Source organism: Ranitomeya imitator, chromosome 1, assembly GCF_032444005.1.
Source record: "Ranitomeya imitator isolate aRanImi1 chromosome 1, aRanImi1.pri, whole genome shotgun sequence".
NCBI classification, from domain to species: Eukaryota; Metazoa; Chordata; class Amphibia; order Anura; family Dendrobatidae; genus Ranitomeya; species Ranitomeya imitator.
In genome coordinates, this window is record NC_091282.1 from 690,168,001 (window position 1) to 690,180,066 (window position 12,066).

General features: G+C 48.5%; 1 protein-coding gene across 1 annotated transcript in view; it reads left to right on the forward strand.

Annotated features, from left to right (window-relative positions):
- The window catches only part of G2E3 (G2/M-phase specific E3 ubiquitin protein ligase), a 96,277-nt gene that overhangs the window by 24,676 nt on the left and 59,535 nt on the right, over positions 1-12,066 (forward strand). Inside the window, exons 5-7 of the mRNA XM_069730251.1 lie at positions 360-484; positions 3,389-3,554; positions 3,713-3,819. Of these exons, the coding sequence (XP_069586352.1) occupies positions 360-484; positions 3,389-3,554; positions 3,713-3,819 (398 nt within the window). The remainder of the gene's footprint in view (positions 1-359; positions 485-3,388; positions 3,555-3,712; positions 3,820-12,066) is intronic.

Consider the following 12,066-nt stretch of genomic DNA (forward strand, 5'->3'; position numbering starts at 1 on the left):
CATTGTAAATACACACCTGCACTTTGTATCTCCCCCACCTCATTGTAGATTGTAAGCTCTCACGAGCAGGGTCGTCTTATTTTGCTTTAATTATTATATTGTTAACATTGTTACTTATGACTATTGTGTTTGAAACTGTTAAACTGTAAAGTGCTGCGGAATATGTTGGCATTATATAAATAATAATAATTATTATTATTATGAAATCTATCGAAGTATAGCCAGAGGGGCTCGCTGAACTCCTCAGACCTTACCTATCAGTGTTCACGGGTCATTGTGTAGCATTCACATTGTCTGCCGGTTGTCAGTTAAATGGCACTGTTAATTTCTCTGTGATTACCATTTTTCTTTTTTCCTAGAAATGCCATGTTTGTAAAAGAAACGGCGCATCCATCGGCTGTGTGTTTCCTCGTTGCAAACGTGGTTATCATTTTCCTTGTGGGATAGAAAAGCAGTGCATTTTCCAATTCATGGACACGTTCAGGTAATTTCTTGCTTCTTACATTTATTTCTTAAGATTAATTGGCAAGCTTACGAGACGTATCATCCCCTGGACTAACAATCTGTCATGTAAATTTGACATTGCCAGCATAAGAGCATTGCTCAGCATAACATCTTGTGCCATATCCCATATCCTTTCACTGGAAAATTAATTTTATTAATATTGCTAAACAAAATGGTTTGGAGTATTAGTAAGATCTAAGGGTTTTCCATATCAGATATTTGTCATGCCACTACCAGATAGGTGAAGAATATTTGATCCCCTTCCCCAGCCTCTCTCAGCCGCCTTTTACATCCGTTCCTCTGCGCTTACTCCACACCGTGAGCAGCATGATCAGAGGTCGTCTGCACGATTGCATCCAGGTATGGTTTTTAATTGAAACGCTCCAGAGTTTCAGATCCAGATGGGGAGCATAGAAATAGACGAAACAAGTCCAACCCTGGCTCTCTTCTCACAACATCGCTTGCTTTCATTGACAAGTCTCCCCCAATGTGCACAAATGGAGCCGGAGATTTGGTGAGCAAAACACCTGGCCGCCATCGTGCAGGCTCCGATTGATGCTGCCTATAGCTTGGGCAGCATGAATCACGTCACGGGTCCATTAATTGGCTCAGATTTCAATTGTGTGTCTGGCCACTCTGTTCAGGCTGCCCCTTCTTTATTACCACTAGTTGATGGTAAAAAGATCCATCAATATAGATGTCCTGCTGTGCTAAGCAGCACAAAACATCTCCGCTGTATGATAAGTCATGGGGCGGTGTACCCTTAAGGCTACTTTCACACATCAGGTGTTTGTCGTGAGGCTAAATCCGGCTAAATTTCAAAAAACCGGATCAGGCGAATGTTGCCGCCGGATCAGGTTTTTTTCCCATAGAATTGTATTAGTGCTGGATTACATCGGATGACATTGCGTTTCGTCCGGTTTTCGCCGGATCCAGCAAATCTGCCGCTTCCGGTTTCTTGAAAAAACGTCCACTGCAACGTTTTTTGTCTCCGGCGAAAAAGCCTGAAGCCTGTTTGCTAGAATGGGAGCCGGAAGGTGCCGGATCTGGAAAAAGGCAGATCCGGCGGCCTGATCCGGTTTTTTAAACTGAGCATGCTCCAAAATTTTTTTTTATCCAATAATCTAGATAGGCTAGCCGGATCCGTCAAAGAAACGGATTCGTCGCATCAGTTTTTCACAATCTGCGCCGGAGCCAGTTTTTCCAACATTCGCCGGATTTAGCCTGACACTGAAAACCTGATGTGTGAAAGTAGCCTTACTGGATTATGTGTTTTTGTTTTTTTTTGTTTTTTTTTATAAAGATACTGTTGTTGTGGTCATCACAAATCTGGTTTCTTGAACCTCTCTTCCCACCTGACTATCTGATTATTCCCATCTTTATCATTTGTACATGGGGCTTCACTAGCCAATAATAAAAAGCTTATCAATGTTTTCTATTTGTTCCATCATTAACTTATGTCTATTTCTGTCACTTGAGTGCCTGTCAGAAATGTGGGGATCTACAAGTCCTGAATGGGGAAAGTGCTTCATAGGGCAATCGTTCATCTGGTCAATAGGAGTTCGTGGCAAGAAAATGCCAGGTCTAGGCCTGCTGTGCTGCTCCAACCTGTATATTGGATAGATGACTACTATCGGCACTTTCAGAATAAATACAGATCAACCATTATCACAGCCAAAAATTCACTGATTGGATATATAGAGTGACTGACTACCACACATAAGATGGTAAGAATGTATAATTTCATTAGAGTATAAATAAAATAAGATACCTCAACAGAGCGGGACACAGAACAAGGACTTAAACAGTCCATATGTCCACAAAAGGTAGAATTAATAACTTTAGCAATAGACATATTACCCCATTATACAATAGTTATCCTAGATATGCATTTGGTAGTGGGCATATAGTGTGTATACTTACCTAATTAACAAAAAGTTAATCCAATGGAGAGTAGTGCCATCCTGTCCTGAGTCCCTCACCCCGACGCGCGTTTCATGTTACTACTTCAGCCGCAAGACTTACAGGTGCGGGGTGTCGGACATATTATTCTATAAACATAAGGATGAATGACCTTGGGGAGATCAAAACATCCAACACCGCGGAGACACCATCACGTGTTTCTCAAGGCAGTGATCCAGAACACTGCTCCCATCCCTTATGGGAAATATGCAAAGGCATGTAGAAAAGCTGCGGAGACACCATCACGTGTTTCTCAACGCAAGCAATAAATAGCCAGGTCTTTCACCGGGAAGGAACAACCACGGGAAGGGCAGCATCCAAAAAGGAAAAATACCTATGCCAAAACATGGTATCCATCCACAGATGGTGTCTCTGCGGCTTTTCTACATGCATTTGCATGTTTATAGTCCTTTTACTAGGCACTGCTCCTAATAGCCAGTTTCCTACTCCACACTGATGAGGGGCAAATACCCCGAAACAGCTGTCTGTGGATGGATACCATGTTTTGGCATAGGTGGTTTTCCTTTTTGGATGCTGCCCTTCCCGGTTAAAGACCTGGCTATTTATTGCTTGCGTTGAGAAACACGTGATGGTGTCTCCGCGGCTTTTCTACATGCATGGACATATTATTCTAGCACGCCGAAAACACTTGGTTAGTACCCGAGCATGCTCGGATAACACCTTATCCAAACACGTTAACTCATCACTAGTCGCCTTTTCGTTTATAAAGCAAAGTGCTACTTATTCTGGAAGTGTCTGTAGTAAACCTCTATCCAATATATACACATAGGGGCAGTGCAGCACGCCGAACCCTGGCATTTTCCTGGCATGAATTCTTATTAGTGTGGATCTCTTATCCCTGGCTCTATTCTTTTTGTTTTCTGTGAAGATATATTTGCCATCACTGATTTTAATCTTAAAGGTCCTACTGTTGGGAACATCGACCAGTACAGAAAGCCCTCTCCAGACAAAGTAACGGGTCTTCTCCATGCACAATTTGCCTGGAGAATGTTGACCATGTCCCTTCTTACCACGTAATACGAGGACCTTGTTGCAAGACATCTTGGTATCATAGAGACTGCCTACAGGTATTTTAATGTTCTTATCCAAAATATCCCTCCTAAATCACAACTGTCTTATTTAAACTCCTAGAGATTTACCCCACATTATTCCCCCATCCAGTTTATGTAGTGCCAGCGTTAAAAGCTCCTCTCTTCCTCCTCCTCCACCTTTATTCCTATTTCAGCATCAAGCTCTGAGCGCTGGATTATTTTTCTTCCGGTGTACAGTATGCAATAATAAAGAGAAGTTCCAGAAGGAGATGCTCTGCATGGGAATCCATATTCCAGAACGGTATGTGGTGATACTTTGTTTTAGATTACTTGATTTCATTGCATCCAGACCTTTTTATACACCCAGTATAAACATACACGAAAGGCTGTGCGTGATGAAGTGGTGAGACAATTGCAAACCAGAGGAAGAGTCTCCGATACTTTTGAACCCATGATAAAGCATTCCAAATTCAGATAGTTAAAGGGAACCAGTCATGTGAAAAAGAAAAAAAAAAAACTCTATTAACCTGCAGATATGGGATTAATCTGCAGTCTGATGGCCTTCTGAACCTGCCCGATGCCCGCAATGAGAGACCCGCTCTCTGGGTTAGCTTTCTCAGCTCTGCTGCATTGCTAAATCTTGAAACTCTGTTACAACTGCTGCACCCAGTTAAACCAAGTGATATATCGCTGGAATCAGGGTCTCTTTTCCTACATCATGTTGCTCTCGGATGAGGTAGCAATAACCTGCTGACAGATTCCCTTTAAAGGGAAGCCATCATGAAGAAAGGACCTACTCTTTAAATCAGGATTTTTGTGTTCAGTTTATTTTAGAATAATGTTTGCCTTCTTTCCTCTCCATATCACAATCTTAATTAAAAAAGAAAAACAAGCAAAACACAATTTAGTCATCTGATAATTTTCACTGTGGCAATTGTGAATTGTGAGGTTCATATATATTTCTTGTCAATATGGGAAAAATGTTCAGCTTTCGTAGTAGAGGCAGGATGACAATGACCGGTAACGTCTCTATACACAGGATCCACCGATCACAATAGGTGATGTCAGAGCTCATCCTGTGCCCCCTCCGTTCCTAATGATCTTTGCACATGTTCATTGGATACTTCAGTACGAAAAATAGGGTTGGGATCTGACCATTGTGGCTATACATGTATTGTTTCCTGAAACAGAAAGTTAGTCTCTAAAAAGCCCCAGTGGCCAACGTGAAAAATTGTAAGATGTTTTTAATGCGAATACTAAAAAATGTTATTTTAATATTGTATGTGGGGAAAAAACAATTGGCACTGAAACCTGATTTTAAAAGTAGGTCATTTTATGCTGATGGTGTCCCACTAAATCGTGTCATTAGTAGTAAAAGTACTGAAATGTTAGCAGTCACATGGTATTCATTTATACACTACTCAAAAAAATAAAAGGAACACTTAAACAGAATGTAACTCCCAAGTAAATTAAACTTTTGTGAAATCAAACTGTCCACTTAGGAAGCAACACTGTCTGACAATCAATTTCACATGCTGTTGTGCAAATGGAATAGACAACAGATGGAAATTATTGGCAACTATCAAGGCACACTCAATAAAGGAGTGGTTGTGCAGGTGGGGACCACAGACCACATCTCAGTACCAATGCTTTCTGGCTGATGTTTTGGTCACTTTTGAATGTTGGTTGTGCTTTCACACTTGTGGTAGCATGAGACGGACTCTACAACCCACACAAGTGGCTCAGGTAGTGCAGCTCATTAACCCCTTTCTGACATCGGACGTACTATCCCGTCGAGGTGGGGTGGGCCCCCATGACCACGGACGGGATAGTACGTCCAGCGCGATCGGCGGCGCTCACGGGGGGAGCGCCGCCGATCGCGGTCGGGTGTCAGCTGTTTATCGCAGCTGACATCCGGCACTATGTGCCAGGAGCGGTCACGGACCGCTCCCGTCACATTAACCCCTGGCACACCGCGATCAAAGATGATCGCGATGTGCCGGCGGTATAGGGAAGCTTCCCGCAGGGAGGGGGCTCCCTGCGGGCTTCCCTGAGCCCCCCGCAGCAACGCGATGTGGTCGCGTTGCTGCGAGGGTCTTACCTCCCTCCCTGCTTGTTCCAGGCCCGGATCCAAGATGGCCGCGGATCCGGGTCCTGCAGGGAGGGGAGGTGGCTTCACAGAGCCTGCTCAAAGCAGGCACTGTGAAGCAGCCTGCATTGCTCTCAGATCGGTGATCTGACAGAGTGCTGTGCACACTGTCAGATCACTGATCTGTGATGTCCCCCCCTGGGACAATGTAAAAAAGTAAAAAAAATTTTTAAAAAATGTGTAAAAAAAAAAAAAAAAATATTCCTAAATAATGAACAAAAAAAAAAAAATATTATTCCCCTAAATACATTTCTTTATCTAAATAAAAAAAAAACAATAAAAGTACACATATTTAGTATCGCCGCGTCCGTAACGGCCCGACCTATAAAACTGGCCCACTAGTTAACCCCTTCAGTAAACACCGTAAGAAAGAAAAAAAAGAGGCAAAAAACAACGCTTTATCATACCGCCGAACAAAAAGTGGAATAACACGCGATCAAAAAGACAGATATAAATAACCATGATACCGCTGAAAGCGTCTTGTCCCGCAAAAAACGAGCCACCATACAGCATCATCAGCAAAAAAAAAAAGTTATAGTCCTGAGAATAAAGCGATGCAAAAATAATTATTTTTTCTATAAAATAGTTTTTATCGTATAAAAGCGCCAAAACATAAAAAAATGATATAAATGAGGTGTCGCTGTAATCGTACTGACCCGAAGAATAAAACTGATTTATCAATTTTACCAAACTCGGAACGGTATAAACGCCTCCCCCAAAAGAAATTCATGAATAGCTGGTTTTTGGTAATTCTGCCTCACAAAAATCGGAATAAAAAGCGATCAAAAAATGTAACGTGCCCGAAAATGTTACCAATAAAAACGTCAACTCGTCCCGCAAAAAACAAGACCTCACATGACTCTGTGAACCAAAATATGGAAAAATTATAGCTCTCAAAATGTGGTAACGCAAAAAATATTTTTTGCAATAAAAAGCGTCTTTCAGTGTGTGACGGCTGCCAATCATAAAAATCCGCTAAAAAACCCGCTATAAAAGTAAATCAAACCCCCCTTCATCACCCCCTTAGTTAGGGAAAAATTAAAAAAATGTATTTATTTCCGTTTGGGCTAGGGTTTGGGCTAGGGTTTGGGCTAGGGTTTGGGCTAGGGTTTGGGCTAGGGTTTGGGCTAGGGTTTGGGCTAGGGTTTGGGCTAGGGTTTGGGCTAGGGTTTGGGCTAGGGTTTGGGCTAGGGTTTGGGCTAGGGTTTGGGCTAGGGTTTGGGCTAGGGTTTGGGCTAGGGTTTGGGCTAGGGTTTGGGCTAGGGTTTGGGCTAGGGTTTGGGCTAGGGTTTGGGCTAGGGTTTGGGCTAGGGTTTGGGCTAGGGTTAGGGCTAGGGTTAAGGCTACAGTTAGGGTTGGGGCTAAAGTTAGGGTTTAGATTACATTTACAGTTTGGAATAGGGTTGGGATTAGGGTTAGGGGTGTGTCAGGGTTAGAGGTGTGGTTAGGGTTACTGTTGGGATTAGGGTTAGGGGTGTGTTTGGATTAGGGTTTCAGTTATAATTGGGGGGTTTCCACTGTTTAGGCACATCAGGGGCTCTCCAAACGCGACATGGCGTCCGATCTCAATTCCAGCCAATTCTGCGTTGAAAAAGTAAAACAGTGCTTCTTCCCTTCCGAGCTCTCCCGTGTGCCCAAACAGGGGTTTACCCCAACATATGTAGTATCAGTGTACTCAGGACAAATAGGACAACAACTTTTGGGGTCCAATTTCTCCCGTTACCCTTGGGAAAATACAAAACTGGGGGCTAAAAAATAATTTTGGGGGGGGGAAAAAAAAAAGATTTTTTATTTTCACGGCTCTGCGTTATAAACTGTAGTGAAACACTTGGGGGTTCAAAGTTCTCACAACACATCTAGATAAGTTCCATGGGGGTCTAGTTTCCAATATGGGGTCACTTGTGGGGGATTTCTACTGTTTAGGTACATTAGGGGTTCTGCAAACGCAATGTGACGCCTGCAGACCATTCCATCTAAGTCTGCATTCCAAATGGCACTCCTTCCCTTCCGAGCCCTCCCATGCGCCCAAACAGTGGTTCCCCCCAACATATGTGGTATCAGCGTACTCAGGACAAATTGTACAACAACTTTTGGGGTCAAATTTCTCCTCTTACCTTCGGGAAAATACAAAACTGGGGGCTAAAAAAATAATTTTTGTGGGAAAAATGTTTTCTTTATCGCCTCTCATTGGGGGACACAGGAACCATGGGTGTATGCTGCTGCCACTAGGAGGCTGACACTATGCAAATAAAAAAATTAGCTCCTCCTCTGCAGTGTACACCCCACCGACTGGCATTAAACTCTTCAGTTTAGCTTAGTGTCAGTAGGAGGTGGACACGGGTCTTTCATTAGACCCTTATCTACCTCAATGTGCGTCGTTTCTTTTCAGGTTTTCTTCCAGAGGGATACAGGGTGAGCAGTCACGCCTGTAGTCCCACAATACGGACTATGAGTACGGCGTGTACTGCCACCCCGTATCCTCATAGATCCCTCTCCAGGACCAAGATCCTAGCACAGAAGCGTGCTCAGAAGTCCGGTCCTGGCTCCGTCCCCCACCCACTCGCCTACCAGAGCCTGTCGGTCGGAGGAGACGAGGACGTCCATCACAGCTCCGTGGACGTCTCATTCCCCTCAGGTTAGTAACGGCGTGGGATGTTTAGGTGAGTATTTCCCCCTGGCGGGCTCTCCATTCCCCCGGGATCTTTTCTCCAGATGTCCCCCGGTCCTCCCTCATGGCGTTTGTTTTGGGGGGATCCCAGGGACAGCCACGGGGGCTGTGGCTCATTTTCCTCCGGGGCTCTCCTTCATTGGCGGCCGCACAGCCACGGTGTCTCCCTTGTGGAGTCTCGGCCTGGCGGGCTGCCGCGCCGCTCCCCCTTGCGGTCTCGCTTCTCGGCGGCCGCGGTGTGTCCTGTGTCTGCACGGCGTCCTTGGCAGGGTGCCGTGCCGCTTGCTTTCTGCGGCGCTCCGACGCCGCCACTCTCCAGCGGCGCTCCGGCGCCGCTATTCTCAGGCGGCGCTCCGGCGCCGCGATCCTCTGGCGACGCTCCGGCGCCGCGATTCTCCGGCGCCGCGATTTTCCGGCGGCGCCGGCCTCTAGTTTGGATCCCGGCTTCTGCCGGGGCCTGCCTCTGGCGCCGCGGCCCCGCCGGTTCCGTTCGGGCAGCCTTGGCGGACTGTCGCTCTTCTCGGACTCTGCGGCGCGCTGCTCCGGCGCCGCGGTTCCCTTCTCCGGCGGCGCCGGTCTCTAATTTAGGTCCCGGCTTACGCCGGGGCCTACTTCCGGTTTCTCGGCTCCTCACTTCCGGTTCTGCGGGCGGGCTTCTTTCCCGCCCGACATACTGCGCCCTGCCCACCGGCGCCTCTGCGTCTGGCTCCACCCCCTTCCTCGTGGGTCCCTCGGCCGGTGTGCACCGCTTCTCACAGCAGCAGCACTCGCATCTTCTGTGGCTCAGCATCGCAGAATCAGCACCTCAGGGAAGTTCTCCGCCGAGGACAAGTGGGACATCTTCCAGGACCGGGTCCGTGAGTAGCTGCACTGCAGACTGACACCCCCCTCTGCCCACTGTCCCCTAACCCACTGGCATCTTCAGGGTCCCTAAAAATGTCTACCTCTAAAGGGGGCCGCTCTCGTCCCCCTACCTCTTCATCTTCTGCCTTAGTCACGTACTTTGCATGTTCGTCCTGTAACAGCAAACTTCCCTCAGGTCAGTCCTCCCCGCTGTGTCAGTCCTGCAGCAACCCGATTGTTCCCACCGCCCAGGATCCCCCGGCTGTTCCGCCCGAGAGTGATCCCCCCATCCCAGGCTGGGCCGCTTCTCTGTCACAATCGGTGGCCGATTTAACACGGGTGTCTCAAACCCTGGTGTCCGCGCTGGATCGGTTACCCCTGCAGACCCCTGCAGTGGCCAGCGGGTCGCAGGAACCGCCGCCCGAGCCCTCCTTGATTAGCCACAAAAGGTCCAGACAGCAACGTCGGTCTGAGTCCTCTTCGCGTTCCATCTCGCCGCACGGCCCTCCCCCGCGGTTGGTGTCGCACCGTTCCTCCTCCCCTGAGTCAGGCGAGGCTTTATCTGATGCGCCCTCAGAGGAGATGTCGGAGTTGGATCCTAGCCAAATCGCCACCATGAGTGAGTCGGTCCAGAACCTCATTCGGGCTATAAACCAAACCTGCGGCATTAAGGATCCCTCTACGGAACCCGCAGATCAGGCGGTTTCGTTTAGACGGGCCAAACCACCTTCAAGATTTTTTGCCCCTCATCCTGAATTCGAGGAAATCCTGACCAGAGAGAGAGAGAATCCGACCAGACGTTTTCAGAGGGGAAAACGCCTGGGGGTGTTATATCCTTTTTCACCAGATCTTACCGCCAATTGGACGGTCTCTCCCTCGGTGGATCCACCTGTGTCCAGGCTGTCCACCAACACGGTGCTCCCACTGTCCGGCGGAGCGTCTCTGAAGGACTCTAACGACAGAGTTATAGAATCCTTCGCAAAATCTGCCTTCGAAGCGGCTTCAGCAGCGCTATGCCCGGCCTTTGCTTCCACTTGGGCCTCAAAATCCATCTCAAAATGGGCCAAGGATCTGCGGCGAGGTATCCTGGACGGGGCTCCTCCCGCGCAATTAGCGGAACTTGCCAACCAGATTTCCCACGCTGGTGAATACCTGGTTTCCGCCTCCCTGGATGTCGCGTCTTGTGCGGCTCAGGCTTCCAGCAATGCCGTTGCCATCCGCCGGACCGTTTGGCTCAAGGCCTGGCAGGCGGACTTGTCCTCCAAAAAGTCCCTCACTAGTCTGCCCTTCCAGGGCTCTCGTCTCTTTGGTTCCCAGCTGGACCAGATCATTAAGGACGCCACTGGGGGCACAAGTTCCCTTCTCCCCCAGGCTAAACCTCGTCGCCCTCCTCCTAGACGGCAGTTTCGCTCGTTCCGGCCTTTTCGTCGCTTCGCTGCGTCAAACTCCTTTTCCCAGCAGCAACAGAGGCCACAGGCACGTCAAGAGAAGAAGGCGGTGTCCTTCAGGCCCACTCCGTCCTGGCGTCCTCGCTATTCCCAGGGTAGATCGTCCAGGCCCAGGACTGGAAGATCCACTTCCGCATGACTCTCGGCAAGACTCCAGCCCAACTCCCAGGTTGGGGGGCCGTCTTCTCCGTTTCAGGGACGTCTGGATTTCCGCAGTAGAGGATGCATGGGTCAGGGAAGTTGTGTCTTCGGGATACAAAATAGAGTTCGCCTCCCGACCCAGAGATCGTTTCTTCCAATCTCGTCCTCCAAAAGATCCCGCTTTGGTTCCGGGCTTCTTCGCAGCCATCGCTTCTCTGCTCAAATCCGGGGTAATCGTTCCCGTCCCAGAAAAGGAACGGTACACGGGTTTCTACTCGAACCTCTTTGTGGTACCGAAAAAAGACGGCAAGGTTCGTCCCATTCTGGACCTCAAATTGTTGAACAGGAGGGTTCGCGTGAGACACTTCAGGATGGAATCCCTTCGTTCAGTAATTGCTTCCATGGAGGCTCAGGAATTTCTATGCTCTATAGATATCCAGGACGCCTACCTACATGTTCCAATATTTCCCGGACATCACCGTTTCCTGCGCTTCGCAGTGCAACAAGATCATTTTCAGTTTGTCGCCCTGCCGTTCGGTCTCGCAACCGCGCCAAGGGTGTTCACGAAAATCATGGCGGCGCTGATGGCCATTTTGAGAGTCAGAGGCTTGGTTCTGTTTCCATACCTCGACGACATCCTCATCAAGGCTCCGTCCTTTGCTCAGGCCCACGAAAGCTTGTCCATTGTTCTCGACACCTTATCCCGTTTCGGATGGCTGGTCAACCGGAAGAAGTCCTGCCTTATTCCTTCTCAGCGCATCATCTTTCTGGGCATGCTCTTCGACACTCGTCAGTCCAGAGTCTTCCTTCCCAAGGACAAGAGATCCACCCTTTGTCGGGACATTCTCTTGCTCCAGGGTCCTCGGCCTCCCTCCCTCCGATCGGCCATGAAGGTTCTGGGGAGGATGGTAGCTACCTTGGAAGCGATTCCCTTCGCCCAATTCCATTCTCGACCCCTTCAGCAAGCCATTCTGTCTCAGTGGGACAGGTCGGTCTTCTCCCTGGATCGGCCGATCAGACTCTCCTTTCGGGTCAAGCGGTCTCTCAACTGGTGGCTGACGTCTCCTCTCATCTCCCAGGGCAGGTCCTTCCTTCCGGTTCACTGGCAGGTGGTGACAACGGATGCCAGCCTGATCGGCTGGGGTGCGGTTTTTCGCCACCTGACGGTTCAGGGCCGTTGGTCGCTACAGGAGTCCGCGCTGCCGATCAACGTCCTCGAAATTCGGGCCATCTTTCTGTCCCTCCGCCATTGGGAAAGGATTCTCAGGGGCCTTCCAGTCCGGATCCAGACGGACAATG